The sequence below is a fragment of the Sturnira hondurensis genome, unplaced genomic scaffold, assembly GCF_014824575.4.
Source record: "Sturnira hondurensis isolate 20B ecotype Veracruz unplaced genomic scaffold, ASM1482457v3 Scaffold0007406, whole genome shotgun sequence".
NCBI classification, from domain to species: Eukaryota; Metazoa; Chordata; class Mammalia; order Chiroptera; family Phyllostomidae; genus Sturnira; species Sturnira hondurensis.
In genome coordinates, this window is record NW_028080037.1 from 13284099 (window position 1) to 13301527 (window position 17429).

Here is a 17429-nt window from a genome sequence, read left to right on the forward strand (position 1 = left end):
GTAGCGCTGTACGGCACCAAGGAGTAGAGGCCATGCTCCCAGGGCCTCTGTGGTCTGGGCGAGTTTGCATTCGGGGCCTCAGCCTGAGCCTCAGGCCTTCTGGGGCCTCAGAAAGAGCTGCCTGGGAACCTGAGGAGAAGCACTCGCTGTTGCTCGAGTCTGGGGACTCTGACTTTGCAACCAGCTGCAACACGACGCTCCTCCTTGCCGATGAGCAGTGAGGAGCAAAGCGGAAGGGCTTGAGGGGGCGGCACGTGATTGTTAGGGTGGAGAGAAAGCACTTCTTCCAAACTGGTGTCGAGCCTATACCTCTTGCAAACATGCTTAAACACTTAGAGAATTTCACAGAGCCCTAGTAGGCTCACATTCAAAGTTTTCAAGAGGAAAAATGCAGTATTGGGGGCTTCCCAAAGTATTTGGCTGTGGGATCCTCACCCCTCTGGTTCAGCGGAAGACCTCCTACCATATGTGGGAACTACTGTTCCGTGGATTGTAGTTTGGGAAGTGGGGTACAGAGATGGTAATTAGTTATCTACTAATCAGTTAGGCTCAGCCAATAAAATTTGGCGATCGCCTTCCCCCTCCAAGTCCTGATCCAGGTGTTGGGGAAGGGCCCTGTGCCCCCAAAGCCCACCAAGGTCACGTCATTGGCCTTCAGTGCTTCCTGGAGCCCCGAGAAGCCTGACCCATCACACTTCCACCCGTGGAGAGCTCACTGTCCTTTACACGGGTCATGGCCCCATTCACACCCCAGCCTCTCCACGGAGACGGTCCTGCTGGAGTGTGTGGTTGAAGCTATTATCAGTCTGCTGTGGTCACAACATGATTTTTCCTGCCAGGAGCTGGCAGCAACTTTGCAGACATTTCCAATCAAGGGAATAAACCTGCCAGGGACAGGCTCCCACCAGGAGCCAAGCGCGGTGCTAGGCAATGTCACGTAGTATTTTCGTTTTTCCTTCACAGTCTGCTGTGAGATAATTGGTATGTCCCTTCTTTACAGATGAAAAAGCTGTGCCTTTGGGAAGCCAGCCCCTTTTCGAGGCCTTATAGGTAGTTGGGGGTGTAGGTAGACCCCCAAGAATCCAGGGGCTTTCCGATATGTTGTGGGTTCTACTGTTGGTGGATGTAAACAGACAGCAGAGTCTTTGCACACAGGTCTTCATGGTTGGATTCAGAGGAATGAGTCCTCAGCTCTAAGAACTTCATCTTTCTAGGTGTGGTCCCCAGACCAGCAGCACCTGTATCAACCTGGAAGCGTGAACTATTAGGTACCAACCCAGGCCTGGCGACTCTGAAACTCTGGGCATGGGAACCCACGGTGGGGGTTGGAACAAGCCCTCAAGGGGGCTCTGGTACACTCTCACACTTGAGAGTCATGGATCTAGATAATCACTCAGTTGTTTCATAAATGCCAAAATGGGTCCCCAATGGGCCTGCCGGCTATGGTGAGCAAGGGTGAAAGCAGAGAAGTCCCTGGGCACAGTTTCACAGTGGTGAGGGCAAGGGGTCTAGAAGCCAACATCCCAGTAATGAGACATTGTCACTAGGGAGTAGCACTTGGTATTCACTAAGAAAGGGTCAAGAGCAAGTCAAGGGCAACGTGTCCTCTGGCAGCCAGGCTGCGCAATAGGCTGCGATCTTCATGGGCAGATGCAACTCTCCTTCGTTGCAGGATTTGGCACCTAATAGGAGGGAAGGCTCTGAAGTGGACGGAGCAGGCTGAGTGGGGCCACGCCCACGCCCCACCGTTTCCCAATGGTGTGAGTCCCGAGTGAGTGTGCCTCTCCAAGCTTCGGTGGGGTGGAGCTCTTGCTTCCTCCCTCCCGAGCTGGCCCTGGGACCAGCGAAGGGTCAGTCTGCAGGGACTGGCTATCCTTGCTTGTCGAACGCATCTGCCGGTGGAGCAAGATGCTTATGCAATAGGAAAACAGTCTACTATTGACAGGGTTAAACGTCTGTAGAAAATTACTAAGATGAGAGGAGCTAATTCCTCCGCAGTACCAGACATGCAAGCTATCACCCTGTCAGATTTGTCAGCCTCGGCCTCCAGCGTTTTTAGGGGAGAAACAGCTTGCACGGATCAGATTCCATGGATTCCTCAAAGATGAGGGTGTGTGTGATGCTCTGCATGGGCCCAAATAGCAGTGGGACCGATGAAAAGCGAGTAACTTAGACTTTCCTTTGTGATCTCCAGCCCCTGGTGCCTTCCTGTGGCCTGTGCTGGGGGCCATGGCATTTATGGAAGACGTGGAATTCCACATGCAGTGGCCTTCGGGTCGGCAACAGGCCCTGAAAAGGGGGAAAAAAAATCAAAATAAGATTCTGCCGAGGCGATGACTTATTTCTCTTCCCTGGACGGTTGTTTCCAATTATCTTTTTAATGAAAGCTTCATACTTAATCAATAGCGGTTTTTGCAGAGCCCCGCCACCCGTTGTGATATATGAACTGGTGCCGTCATCACTTGGAGCATCGATTTTTTTTATAGCAGCTTTTAGGACTCACTAGCTTGTGAAATTAATACAGTCATTATTGAGGCAATCTGATAGGTAATGAGTCGATCGTGTCTTTGTTTCGATGAGGCTAATTGCCTCGGTGTCCCTGGCGGGTAGGAAGTGTTCAGGGCAGTGACAGAGGCTGCAAACCGGAGTGAGCGCCGACTGGGTGTGCTCATTCTCACTTTCCCATCAAGCAAGGGTTTTCTGCGAGCTAGGCGGGGTGGTCACCATTGCAAAAAACACGTTTAGGGGGATGGAGGCTGCAGGGAGACCCTTTGTCCCACCTGCACTCAAATCGCAAGCCAACCCCAAACTTCGGGGTCGCGTGTCCTAACGGATGAGGAAACACAGCCTCGTGTGCTCGTGGAGGACGCATGCAGGATACGAACTCGGGGCTTGGGGTTCAAATTGCTCCCTGGCTGTGTGAACTTAAATCAATGACGTGATCTCTCTGAGCCAATAGATCCCTTATAGGGTCTTTTTTTTTTTTTAGTATTAAAATGAGACGTAGGAGAAAGAGCTTTGAAAAATATAAATGCCATGCAAATGCTAATGACATTCAGTGATAATTGTAATCTTGTCTGGAGTCAGATAGAGGGAAATAAACCTGGTGTTGCCACCTGCTATGGAGGATCACACGGGGGCGGGGAGGGGCAGCCTTTTTTAGCCTCAGTTTCTCATTATAAAGCTGGAGGGGGGGTTCATAATAACTGCCATATAGGACAATGTGCGTGGAGTGCTCTGTGCTCGTGGCATGCGGTCAGCGCAGATTTAAGGGGCCGTAAGGGCTCCACGAGGGGTTAACCGTTAGCTGACAGCGTCTCCAAGTACTTGGCGTTGCCACTGACTGAGATGGAGCTGCCCGGTGCTTCCAGAGGCATTGGACGCTCCCGGGGTTCGAGGCCACCCTGGCAGAGAAATGCGCGAGGCTGTGATAAAAGTGAGCTCAAGGGCATCCGCACAGTCACTCCCCACCCTGTCTCGGACTCAGAGCCCGTTCCATCCCCCTTTCCTTCGTCTCTGGGGAGGTGGGACCAGCTTCAGCTGCCCCACCGCCTCCGCGGGAGCAGGCCTCACCATGAGCTTCAGGTCCTCTTCGAAGATCCCTTTGTGTTGCCTGTGGTCGATGCGAAAGCGGCCCTCTAGGGGGCCGGGAAGGCATCCATCACACCGAGGCCACAGAGGCCTCCATCCACCATTGATGAGGAAGGGCCTGGAAATGGAGCTGTTTTCCGCCAGATACCCGAGCGCCCCCTGTGGCTGGCACCGGCCTGGCCCTGTCCTCTCCGACCAAGGGGGGCTGCCCTCACTTCCCTGACGTTCTCTGCCCCTTCTTACAAGGCAGGGCCGCGTGTTTCTAGGGCACCACTTCTCTCGGCCAGTGGCATTGATTAAAAATGCTCATTCCCAGACCTGAAACCAAACCCACCGATTCAACCTTTCCCGGGGCGAGGCCTGGGAATCTGCCTCCACCGCACTGCCCTGGTGATTCTGGGGCACAGCCAAGGTTAGGTGGGTCTGCCTCAGCAGTGGTCACTCAAAGAAAGTGTGCTGGGAGCTCGTGGGGAAGGTGCTAAAATGCTGGTTCTGACTCAGCGGGTCTGGGGTGGGGCCCGAGCCTGCATTTTTAACAAGACCCTCGGCTGTCATGAGGCTGCTGACGTGCGGACCATACCCTGAGTATTTGGGGGCCAGAGGCCAGGAAAGAGGAGCTATCAGGAAACGTGTCAGTCCAGGGTCACTGCGAACAGGCACTCCTGGTGGACGCAAGGGTCCAACTGGCAGCCGCCTTTGTGAGGTCGGCTTCCGTCTGCTTCAGGAGGGACGTCACCTGCTGCTCTCTCTCCTGCCAGGTTTTCCTGAAGGCGGGCATGGTCTCCAGGCTTGAGAAGCAGCGAGAGAAGCTGGTGTCTCACAGCATCGTTCTGTTCCAGGCCGCCTGCAAGGGCTTTCTGTCACGCCAGGAATTCAGGAAGCTGAAGGTACGGTGGCGCAGCACCGCAGGACCCCGGCGGAGGCGTAGCGTCCTGGACAGGCACCGACCTTGCCGGTCTGGGGGCTGCGACCGCACATTTCTCACATTTGCTCTCGTGCTCCAGCCCCTGTGGGATAGTGTTAACGTGCAGTTCTGGTCTGGTGGGCGTGGGGTGCGCACAGGGGCCCCCATGTCTCCCTCGATGGTGCCGCTGCTACTGGTCTGAGAATGCGCCCGAGAACAGGTGGTGAGACGTTGACCTTTTGCAAGGTGTCGTGGTCGTTTCCAAGGCACAGCATCAGACTCCCAACGTGCCAACTTTGAGCTCCTTATCCACGAGGTTGGCCAAGCCTGTGTGGGTCGGCCTGTGATTCCACCCTGTCCCATCTTTCACTGGTCAGCAGATAGGGCACGGGCAGGGCATGGCCCCCAAGGCCTTGGGGACCAAGAGGCCAGTTTAGAATCCACGGCCCTGAACCACCATCTTCAGAGGTCGCTAGAGACTGAACTTTCTCTCTGTAGTCTGCATCATAGAGAGAAGGCAGCTTGGCTCTGGAGACAAACAAGACCTATGTTCAAATCCCACCTCCACCGCTTACTCCCTGGGGAAAGGCAAAATGAGACTGTGCACTTAGTACAGTGCATGGCACGTAGTAGAGCCTCAGTAAATACTAGCTGCTACTGGTTTAGCATTGTGACTATCAGTTATCCCTGCTACCATGGAGTATTATTACTTGTGCCCCCAGCTTATGTGAATTTGCAAATTCAAATACATGCACTAGGCAAAAGCAGAAAAAGGCAAGAACATTAATAATTTAAATATTATGAGCAACCCCACTGGCTCACTGCACTGAAGTAGCTTACGCTTTGGGACGATTCGGGATAGAGGCTGATTAAACACCTGGGCTCTATCTTCAGCTAGACTGCCAGGGTTCACATCCTGACTCTGCCACAGAGACGCTGTGTGACACTGGCCTGGGGACTTGACCTCTCTGTGTCACGGTTTCCCCATGTGTAAAATGGAGATGATAATAACACCTACCTTCAGAGGGCTGTAGGGAAGGATGAAAGGTGCTCAGCATGGTGTCTCGCAGGCAGGAAGAGCCACACCAGCTGGGCATGCGCCGACTATTGGGATGGTGGTGAGAGGGAGGGAGTTTCCAGTTGTTGGTCAACACGATTCCCTCTTCTGGAAAGAAGGAATGAGGCCAGTGGCTCTCAAAGTGGGGTCCCCCAGGCCAGCCTCATCCCCAAACACTGAGGATTTGTCAGCAATGAAAACTGTTGGCCCCTCCCCAGACCTGCTGGATCCGACCCTTGGGGGGCGGGACCCTGAGCCTGTGTTTTGACGGACCCTCTGGGATGTTCTGTAGTGCACAGGGCTGAGATGCTTGGGATTCGTGTTAAATGCACTTAAGACGCTGTCCATCCCCTTAAGATCAGCTCACAACCTAGTCATGGCCAGTTTCTAGTGGGCAGCCTTGGGGGTTTTCAGGCGTCATTTTTCCCTCCTGTGGTCACTTCTGTATGTAATCCGGTGACAAGACATGACCCACTGTATACTGTGTGCTACTTCTCGCCCTCGTATGATTATGAAGGTTAAATGGCGGCCTGATGCCCGGAGCCCGAGTCCATGAGAGGAAGCCTTTTCATGTTTATGTATCTGATCCCTTCCGCCAGACATGAGCCCCTGTGCCACCCTCTGCCCCCCCTCGCTTTCCTTCACCTTCTCCAGGTAGGAACGAACCCCTGATCTTCGGTCTCCTTTCCCTGCAGGTTCGTCGGCTGGCCTCGCGATGTATCCAGAAGAACGTGGCCGTGTTCCTGGCGGTCAAGGACTGGCCGTGGTGGCAGCTCCTGTGTTCCCTCCGGCCCCTGCTGAGTGCCACTGTCGGGGACGAGCAGCTCCGTGCCAAGGAGGTTGGTGCACGTGCAGGCAGGGTGCTGGGGAGCGGCGCCCTCACCGGCACCCCACCCTGGTGCTTGTCTCCGGCCCAGCACCCCAGGTCTGAAAATTCTGAAGCTGGGAGTGTTCTGCCCGAGAGCCCTGGCTGCCTGCCCCTGGGGGATCCACCTGCTCCCGGCAACACAGGGCACTGTCCCTCCCACGCCCGGCCCCTCTGGACTCTGGGTGCTGGTTCGATGCACCATTACTCCCCGGCCAGGGAACGCCTACCACTTACCCCAGGGAGACTCGCTGGTTGAGCCTTTGAGTCCATCAGTCCTTCGTCTCCTTACCGCTCAGAAAACACTCCCCCTCCTGGGCTTTCTCCCCTTAGCACCCACCTTTGCTGGGCCACCGTTTGGATTGATTTCTGGTTTACCATTGCTGTTCTTTCTTTTGCAAAAAGGAGCAAACACACCCACAGTTCCTTTCTTTCTTAGGACACTACACACACTCCCCTGCAGGTTGAGTGTGTCACTTTACAACGTTTTTTGAAAGTCATGCCATGTCTCTCTCTTTTTTTTAAATAAAGTGACATTCTTCTTTCATGGCCACCTGGAGCTTTTTGTGTGTGCTTTGCTCCATAGTGTGTGTACCTGCTTGGTGTGGGCGGTACAGTTAGCACAGCGCTGAGTCACCGGCAGAAAAGTGACATCCGGGAAGAGGGAGAGCTGAGCACTCTGTCACACTCGGGCAGGCTCAGTGTCGGGTGTCAGGTCATCAGTGGGCCCATTCCAAGGGTTTGCATTCAGCCCCTGGACTGGGTCGGGGTGGAGCAGAATTGCATGAACAGAGACGCTGATACTCAGGAATGGGGAAAGGGAGGGAGGGAGGGAAGGAAGGTGAGGGTGGGGAGGAGAGAGAGAGAGAGATAGAGAACAGAAGAGAAGAAAGAAAAGAGGAGGGAGAAAGAGCCCTGTAGGAACGGAGCCCAGGGCATCCCGCAGACAGGCTGGCCAAGTCACCCACTCCATCCCCAGGCCCCTCCTACCCGACTCTCAACCTGCGCCTCTGGCCAACAACGGCTTCTGTTGTGATGCTTTTTTTCTGTAGGAGGAGCTCACCACACTGAGAAAGAAGCTGGAAAAATCAGAGAAGTCTCGGAATGAACTCCGGCAGAGCTCAGACCTGCTGGAGAGCAAGGTACCGCATCCAGCCTTTGTGGGCTCTGTGCGGGGTGAGGTCTGCTGCGGGGGCCTTCGGGGGCTGAATGCCACCTGGCACTGCTTGGGGTGCTCCAGGAGCCCCTCTGAGGAAGTGATGAGGTGCATGCTGCCGTTGTCCCCACTTTGCAGAGAAGGAGACTGGGACACAGGGATGGGAAGTATCGACAGGCAAGTGCAGGCCTGAGATTCCCACTTGCGTGATCTGGCTCCAAAGGGGAGAGTTTCTGAAGTCACCAAAGCATTGGTCACAGGGCACAGTGATACATTTGACTACTTTAGAGTAAGAAATAAGCTTCAGTTTATCAAAGTATAAAATGACAACACATTACATATGTGGGGATGAAATTTGCGACATGTGTCACCTGCAGAGTACCCAGAATATGGAACGAACTCCCCTGTCTCATGGGGGAAAGGCAGCTCACTCCAACGGGGAACAAATGGGCAAAAAAAAAATGGAAGTCTGCAGTGCCCAAGGGTGTGAAGAGTTCAAATGTCCCGGAATTCACAGAGCCAGTAAACTCATGAAGAAATGCTAAGCCCGACAAGCGCAAATTAACACCGCTGTAGGTACCGTTTCACACTTCAGATGGGCAGAGTCGGAAGTCCGTGTAGCCGAGTGTTGGCAAGGGTTCGTGGTGGCAGGAGCTCGTAGCTGCTGGGAGTGGGACTGGGTCTCACAGTAGATGGCTGGGTGTTATGATTCCCGCCTCCTCCTCCCCAGCTCCTCTCCCTTCCTCCTTTCCTGTTCTTCCTCCTCTTCCTCTTCCTCTTCGTTTTTAAACGTCATGTGTAAGGTTGGACATGCAAATAAGCGCACATGTCCTAAGACTGCATCTTCATGCCTTTTTACAAAGTGAACATGCCCAAGCGACCAGCACCCAGAGTGAGGCACAGCTCTCCCCCGGCTCTCCCCACGTCCCCCCACGCCGTGCCCCATCTCAGCCACTACCCCCACGAGCAACCAGCAAGCTGACTTTCAACACTATCGATTAGTTTTCTTCCGTGTTTGAACTTGACCTAAATGCAGTCAGAGGTGGGTACTCATTGGTGTCTGGTTTCTGTCATCTGACATCCGCGTGTGTGACATCTGCTTGCATTGCCGTGGAGGGTGGAGGGTCACTCATCCTCACGGCTGCGTAGTGTCCCGTTGTGTGTGGAGTCCAGGATGCATCCAGCAAACCGACGTCACCCGGCTCCAACGGGAGGAATTCTTCAACAGTTCACGAAAGCATCAGTCTCAGGGGGCGAGGATAAATTTGACTCACTGGAAGTTATAGGTAAACTAAAGGAACAATTTGGTTGTTCCCAGTTGTGAGCGATTAGGAATAAGCCTGCTGGGAACATCTCTTGTGCGTGACTTCTGACGCAGCTGGCCTTCCCTCCTCTTAGGGACGTACGTACCCAGGGGCACGTTCAGCTCTGCCGGGCACTGCCGGGCAGTGTGCTGAAGTGTTTGTGTGAGCACCGGCTCCCACGGCAACGGGGGACAGTTCCAGCCTGTTGCCTTCCCAGCACTCGGGGGGGGGGGGTCTGTCTTTTTCACTGGGCCACACCAGGGGTGCAGGCAGCAGGGCCCCGTCGTGACTGTCACTTGCAACTTTGTGGCTCTCCTCTTTGGCCAAGTGGTCTTTGGAGTCTTTTCTGTTGTCTTTCTGATTGGTTTGCAGCAGTTCTCTTTGTATTGTGGGGGTGAGTTTTGCCGTTGGATAGATGGGATGCAGATCTCCGTGGCTTGGCTTCTCGGATGAGATCCTGGGAAGCTGTTATTTTCTGAAGTCTCCCGTCCCTTCAGAACCGCCCCAGGGTGAGGGAGAGGTCAGAGGGCGTCAGAGCTCCTAAGCCTGTGTTAGTTACCGGAGACGAACTTTTTTGTGGTTTTATTCTGTATTTTATCGATTCTCAGATGCGCGGTATTTTCTGCTTCTGTACGTCTCTGGAGCTGGGGTGCATTTTAACAATCAGTGGAATCTTACTGCCCAGATTGGCTGCACTTTTTTTCTTGATCTTCGATCACAGTGCTCCTTTCAGGCAGCGACAGCTCAGACTTGGTGACTGTAGTGTGTGGGGGCCCACGTACAATTTTACTTGAAGGAAGGGCTCTGATTCCCTTCCCTCCTCCCCCAAAGCTACTGGTGATTTATGCTGGTTGCTTTGGCACTTGAGAGAGCATCAGCATCTCTGTTAACCCTGTGGCTTCCCAGGCCCGTCCTCGAAGACCCAGGAGGGAAGCCCGATGGAGGGTTGGTCCTCTGCTGCTGCTTGAACCAGCCCGGAGGCACCCCGAGGCGGCGGTCCGGCTCTGTGACAGCAGCGCCTGTTATCCTTGCATGTGTGCCAGTAGCCCCCCGGGGGACAGATTAGAACCTGAGTACTGCCCCCCGCTGACACCCCCGAGTCAGTGGGCTCCGGTCAGCCCCTGTGCTTCTCTCTGCCCAGTAAGCTCTCAGGTGCGGCTGAACCTGCGGGCCCGGGGCCACACTGTGAGAAATGTCAGGCGAGGGAACAGACACAGGGTATCTCCTTGGTTCCACTTCTTCGGGTGACTTTCTCTCTGCTGCTGGGGAGCAGTCACCCCTGAAGGACCGTGCATTGTGAAGGCGCCCCAGCCCCTCTGTTCGTGGCCTCTGTGCCCCACCCCCTTGTCAGCGGAAGGGGCAAACAGTTGAGAGAAACTTTGATGAAGCCATCTTGTGCCTCATCATTGGTAACTCTGTTTGACTAGGCTTATTTAAAAAAACAACATTATTTTGAAATGATTTAAGCGCTTCATTTGCAAAGGAGAAGAAGAGAAGATGAGGAGCCTTGGAGAAGCTGGCTATAAATATTCCTCAAGCGTGCAAAAATCTGCCTTCTTGTGAAGTGGGGTATTTTATTTTCACAAGAAGTACCTATAAGGCTGCGGGGGGGCTCATGAGGATGTATGCGGGAGGTGTGTTTTCTTCTCTCTCTGGAATATGTTTTAGGCTTTTCTCAAGAACTTGTTTATGGCAAAAAGACAGGCCCACACACTCCGATGTGTGGCCCCATGAGTCGGGTGGGGCAGCGTCCCTTTTGGGTAACGCACTGCTGGGCACATCCTCGGGGACACAGCAGAAACTGGAGGTTTAGGTGAGGAAGTTCATCTGCAGAGTGCCAGGGAGTGTGGGCCTGATGGTCCTGAGTGGGGCTGGGAGCTTATCTTTAGGGAGGGAGGAAGTGCCAGGGGTCATGAGGTCAAGTGGTTACTGAGTCTGGATCCCATCCCAGGTCTCCTGACCCCTGTTCCATGCTCTGTCACTGCGCCTCCGTGGGGACAGATGTGGCAGTCCCTGGTCCCTGAGAATAAGCCAGCCCAGTTTCCTCTAATCCAGCATGTCAGGGGCTCTCTGGCCTTGCCTGCCGGGACATGCTGGGCAGGGCATGTTTGCAGCAGACAGGGATGCCATGGCTCTGTGCCCACGACGTGGGTGTGTTCACAGGTGACCTTGGTGGGGTTAGCTGAAGGCCCCACAGAGGACAGCATAGCTGCAATGATCTTTCTGTGTGTCTCAGTTTCCCCATATGAACACTGGAGCCGTAATCTCTTTTGTATCTGCCTTGCAACACAGACGAAAGAGCTGGGGACAGTGGGTGAGGACAGTGGGTGACCTGAGCTGGTCTGCCTGGTGGTAAAGAAGGAGAGGGTCGATCAGGACGGCTGGCTCTGTACCCTTAGTACTAGGGGATTGTGGGAAAACTCTTCGAGTCCCTGAGTGTCTGTGTCATCAGGAAAATGGGGATGGTAATAGTTACAAATTCTTCCTAGGACTGTGGTACGGAGATGCATGTAAAACAGTTACTGCAGACTTCAAGCCTTCACACGTCACCACTGTTACGGGTTTGAATTCTTACCACCCTCTCCCCTGGGCAGACTGAGTTCCTTAAAGATAGTGATGCATCTTAGCTATTTCTTTACATCACAAAGCACTTGGTGCAAACTGAATAAATGAACGAGTGAATGAACAGAATAATGCTGAGTGTAATAAAGTAACATTTAATGAGCAGCGTGTCTGTGCCAGGTGCTGTGGCAAACCCTCTGCCCACACCATGTACTTTCACCCTCAAATCAAACTGTGAGGAGAGTGCTAACACCCCATGTTTAGGTGAGGGACGTGGAGCTCAGAGAGTAAACAGGTTTGCCCAATGTCATGTGGCTGTTGAGAGGCGGAGCTGGGATTGGAACCCACGTCTGGCTGGCTCCAAACAGGCTGTGCTAGAGGAGGAACATCTACCCAGACCAGCAGGGGAGTCTGGGAGGGCTTCTTGGAGGAGGAGTCTTCAAGGAAGAGTGGGAGCTAGCCCACTGACGAGGTGGGGAGGCATTCCAGGTGGAGGGCCAGCATAGTCAGAGACGGAGCGTGGGGACTTGCCTGGCTCCTGCTGTCCTGCTGGTTGGAGGGTCTCGTGTGCAGGGGGTGGTTATGGGGTGCGGGTTGGACCACGAGGCTGGGCCAGCCCATGGGGCAATGAGAGCCATATTAAAGGTTCAGGTGCCATCCTGAAGGTGAGAGGCGGGCCAGAGAACACTTTCAAGAGGGGGTGTGTGGGTGACAACATCCAGGGAGGTACCTCATCTTGGAGGGTGGAGCTAGTGGACCTTGAAGGCTGTTTTAAAGCTCATGAAAGCCCATAACTGCCCCTTCCATCCCAAGGCTGGTAGGTGATGTGTCATCTCCGTGTGTCCCTCTTGGAAGCATGGCCCTTCTCTCAGTGCTTTTACGAACGTGTCCCCATTGCCTCCAAAGTGCCAGAGGCTGGGGAGTGCTCCCTTTAACTCTCCCTCACATATGTTTATTATCTCATTCAGGACGTATTCTCCGAGCCCCCATGGGGCAGTCTGAAGGTGCCGCTGTCAGGAGCCAGGCTGCCTCGACCTGTAGCCAGCCCCGCCGCTGACTGGCTGGGGTTCTTGGGTGAGAGTCTGCTCCCTGGCGCCTCAGCTCCTCACCTGCAGCCTGGGGATGGAGGCACACCTCTCGGAGTTGTAGTTAGGGTGCCGCAGGGTAACCTGTGCTGGGCACAGGTTAGCGTCAACTGTGCTGCTGGCTGTTATCAAGGTCACTATTACTGTCACTTAGTGGCCGGTGATGAGGCGACTGGGAAGAGAAATGCACAGGGCGATGACCAAACTGGCCCCCAGCATCTCTGGGGGAGCCCCAGAGCCAGCCACTGAGCTCGAGATTTGTTCTGAGTCTCCTCTAATGGCTGAGGCAGCTTTGGGGGAGCAGCACAAGACTGGGGTCTGCAGCTGCAGCTCACTGTCCTGGACAAACAAACCCCACACCAGCCAGCTGGCTCTGCCGTCAGGTCGGCCCTCCCCGACAGATTCGTTTTCTCTTCTCTCTCTTTTTTTTCCTGATTCTTTTTATCATTTTCTCTTTTAGTTTCTCAGGTTAGTGGGGGTAGGGCTTCCCTTCTGTGGTGGGTCTGCATAGGTTCCCTTTGGCCGTGGCGCCGTAGGGACCCCTCTAGGGGTCCGAGTCTTGTCCTTGATCTGTACCCTGCTTGCCATTTAACGCGACCTCCCCGAGCCTCTGCTCCAGGAGGATCACAACACCTGCCCTGCTGACCCCCAGAGGCCGGGAGGTCAGAGGCCAGGGGACGGGGCCCAGTGCTGCAGTAATGACCCAGGACCTGGGACTCCCCTGCGACTGATCAGCTATGATTTCTGCAAATCATTCCCCACTCAATGCCTCCGTTCTCCATCCCGTGGAACGGGAATACCAAAATCACCCTCCTCATAAGGGTCTAAAGAAGATGGCATGTATGTCCCCAGCATCATACAAGCCTTGGTGGTGGGCGGGTCCTGTTAGTTACATCGGAGAGTAGAGGAGGAGGGCAAGAGGAGGGCTGTGTGCTCTTTGTAGGAAGGATGAGTGGGGGTGGGAGGGTTGAGAGTCCTTGAACAGAAGAGCAGGGCAGAGTCGGGCCAAGATGTGGGTGCCCTGCATGTGGTTTTCTTATCTCCCCAACTTGATGGTGGGGTCCTTGAGGTCTGGGGTCCGGCACACAGTAGGTGCTTGTGCGACAAATGACTAGTGGTGATGACCGCCCTGCACATGTGCTCGGTGGAATGTCCGCCTGTTCCTTCAAACTGCAGAGGGCGCCTCGAGCAGGATGCCTGATCTGTTCAAATCCACAGCAAATTCATTCGTTCCTGTCCTTGGTTTCCATCAGACCCCGGAGTCGCTAGGTAGAAAGGGGGTTCCTGGTGATATGGCCAAGTGGTGTACCCAGGGGGCATCTGGGAATAACCTGTGGTAAATCGGTCCTGGAGGAGCCTGCGGGGGCCCTGCTGAGTTTGTGAGCCAGGCTCTTCCATTTTGCACTTGCCCGGCAGCTCTGGGTACAGATCCCGCCCCTGACCTCTGTGGACCCAGCTCCTGGGCCCTGTGATGTGGGGAGAGAGAGGGTCTGTGAGAAGGTCAGGGGCAACTTGCTCCTGTGAAAAGCACCTGTCATTTCCCCCAATTTGCAAAGGCTAATTGTCCTTTGGGCTCCTGACTTGGGTTCTGTGGAACACAAAGTTAATGCACTAAAGTAATTTTGCGCTCCCTTTGCCCAGGCCAATTAGTGCAAATTAAATTTCACACTAATTGGCTGAGGTGGAGAGAACACCATCCTGATGTTTGAGATTGATGCCAGAGCCGAGGAAAGGGGCGTGGCTGAGGAGTGCGGTCTGGGGCGTTCCAGGGTCACACTGGCTTGTGTTCGGTGCTCATTGCCAATGGTCACTTGTCCGGCTCCGGTGCATCTGTGTGCAGTAACCAAATCTAACCCATTTGAGCCCAGGGTGAGGCCAAGGTCAGGAGGAGATCCTACCAGTTTAAACAGCAGTAATGCTTAACCTTGGTTGTGCCTAAGAATCACCCTGGAGTATGCTGAAAATCTGACCCTGGGGTCCCACTGCAGGGATTATAGTTCTGGGGGTGTAAGAATCCTGGAATCTGCATTTTAACCAGTGTCTCTGCTCACTGCCGTGCAAGTGTCTCCCCAGAACACGGGGTAAGGAATGGCAGAAGGACGCCCCGTCCCAAAGCTTGCCGAGAGCACCCTGGGTGAGCCTCTCCTTCGTTCACTGCTGGCCATTACCTGGATCTGGCTTCAGCTTCCAGCTCAGCCACTTACTTGCTGTGTGCCTTCAAAACACTCCCCTTGCATCTGTTTCCCTTGAAATCTGCATTTCGGTCTGTGCAGTCACTGGTGGGTCAGCAAGATGGGGGGCGGATGAGCTGGAAGGGGAAAAAGGGAGGGCTGCGTGGAAGGTGCAGAGCAGCCCCCGGCTTTGCAGCGCCATTGCTGTTTTTGGAGGTGTTTACTGTTTGTTGTTTTTCTGGTTACAAAGGGGGGTTTTAAAAGTCAACAGTACAGAAATATGTCACCAGGAAATTGGAGATGCCCATGAGCTCACCCTCTGGGGGTGGGGCTGAGGCTGGGGGTGGGGGCAGTCCCCAGGACCAGTTTGGGAGTGCCTTTTTCTGTGCACGTAAAAATGGAACACACCAAGCTCTGTCTTGCAACTTGGCTGTTTTTTCTCTTGACAGTATATCTTAGGGATGTGGTCACGTCAGAACAGAGAGATCCTCATCCTCCTTCACGGGGTAGCTGGATGGTTTTGGGGACCATGGTGCTGGGGACTAGCTTGGCAGGGCAGCTGGGTTCCACCACGTGTCTACGTCACAGCATCGCCCAGTCGCCCCTCAGTGTGACCCCAAGGGTCCAACAGGAGAGTGAGGTGTTTTGATGTCTTCACGCACTGCATTACTTGGTGTAGAATCAGAATGACAGGACACTAGATATCACCCCATTCAATGCATTTCACACCGCACTTGGGGGCAAGTGTGCAAAGCCCCCAAGAGGATGAGACTTGTCCAAAGCCACACAGTATATTAGTTGCTGTGTTTGGACTTGAACCCTGTCCCTGGCCTCTGTTTTTTTTTTCCCTTCTTGCCTCTTGACTTTATCCCCTGCCTGTACAAGGCTGTTCTTGAGCTTCTTGGCCATAAACAGTCCACACATATGTTTCTCTCTTCACTGTCTTTGGCCTAACCTTGAACCTGGAAGGCTGTGTGTCGGAACAGTGATACCACAGAAGCCCTGACCCATTTGGCATCTGTACTCGATCAGTTAATTGAAAAGAAAAATCAGCATGAGGGAATTTGTGAAAAAGCAAACACTTTTATTTTGAACGTCAAACACATCCACCTTTGACTCAGAGGTAGGACCACAGCCTTCAGAGGATGAACCTCAGGGTCAGGCTCTTCCCTCCGTAAACCGTGTCTCTGATACGCAACCTCGTGATTTCCGACTTTGATTTCTTCCAGGTGGGCAAAGGGCAAAGTAATTGGAATGCAGGAACCCCATTTTTCAATAGCAACTCGCCTTTAAAAAATAAAAAAAGAAAACCACCTTCCAAAGCATTTAACCTACTCTTCATGGGACATCCTCGTCCAGTCTTATTTTATAGGCTTGTGCAATAGGTAATCGAGTAGGTAATTATGATAAAAATGCAACGGGCGTCAGCGAGTGGGTAGCGCACAGAATTGACGTGCAGCGCATGTGGCTGTCACCTGTAGCCACAGACAGGGCTGCTGGCCGGGAGCTTCCTGTTTCCTGCGTGGTGTGCGTCTGCGTGGGCGTCTCATTGANTGCTGTTTTTGGAGGTGTTTACTGTTTGTTGTTTTTCTGGTTACAAAGGGGGGTTTTAAAAGTCAACAGTACAGAAATATGTCACCAGGAAATTGGAGATGCCCATGAGCTCACCCTCTGGGGGTGGGGCTGAGGCTGGGGGTGGGGGCAGTCCCCAGGACCAGTTTGGGAGTGCCTTTTTCTGTGCACGTAAAAATGGAACACACCAAGCTCTGTCTTGCAACTTGGCTGTTTTTTCTCTTGACAGTATATCTTAGGGATGTGGTCACGTCAGAACAGAGAGATCCTCATCCTCCTTCACGGGGTAGCTGGATGGTTTTGGGGACCATGGTGCTGGGGACTAGCTTGGCAGGGCAGCTGGGTTCCACCACGTGTCTACGTCACAGCATCGCCCAGTCGCCCCTCAGTGTGACCCCAAGGGTCCAACAGGAGAGTGAGGTGTTTTGATGTCTTCACGCACTGCATTACTTGGTGTAGAATCAGAATGACAGGACACTAGATATCACCCCATTCAATGCATTTCACACCGCACTTGGGGGCAAGTGTGCAAAGTCCCCAAGAGGATGAGACTTGTCCAAAGCCACACAGTATATTAGTTGCTGTGTTTGGACTTGAACCCTCTCCCTGGCCTCTGTGTTTTTTTTTTTCCCTTCTTGCCTCTTGACTTTATCCCCTGCCTGTACAAGGCTGTTCTTGAGCTTCTTGGCCATAAACAGTCCACGCATATGTTTCTCTCCTCACTGTCTTTGGCCTAACCTTGAACCTGGAAGGCTGCGTGTCGGAACAGTGATACCACAGAAGCCCTGACCCATTTGGCACCTGTACTCGATCAGTTAATTGAAAAGAAAAATCAGCATGAGGGAATTTGTGAAAAAGCAAACACTTTTATTTTGAATGTCAAACACGTCCACCTTTGACTCAGAGGTAGGACCACAGCCTTCAGAGGATGAACCTCAGGGTCAGGCTCTTCCCTCCGTAAACTGTGTCTCTGATATGCAACCTCGTGATTTCCGACTTTGATTTCTTCCAGGTGGGCAAAGGGCAAAGTAATTGGAATGCAGGAACCCCATTTTCCAATAGCAACTCGCCTTTAAAAAATAAAAAAGAAAACCACCTTCCAAAGCATTTAACCTACTCTTCATGGGACATCCTCGTCCAGTCTTATTTTATAGGCTTGTGC

At 53.5% G+C, this 17429-nt stretch overlaps 1 protein-coding gene across 2 annotated transcripts in view; it reads left to right on the plus strand.

Moving 5' to 3' along the window:
* MYO18B (myosin XVIIIB) overlaps positions 1-17429 on the plus strand; it is a 230171-nt gene that overhangs the window by 88143 nt on the left and 124599 nt on the right. For both annotated transcript variants that reach the window (XM_037052378.1, XM_037052379.1), the window contains exons 23-25: positions 4350-4478; positions 6248-6391; positions 7470-7559. In XM_037052378.1, the coding sequence (XP_036908273.1) occupies positions 4350-4478; positions 6248-6391; positions 7470-7559 (363 nt within the window). The remainder of the gene's footprint in view (positions 1-4349; positions 4479-6247; positions 6392-7469; positions 7560-17429) is intronic.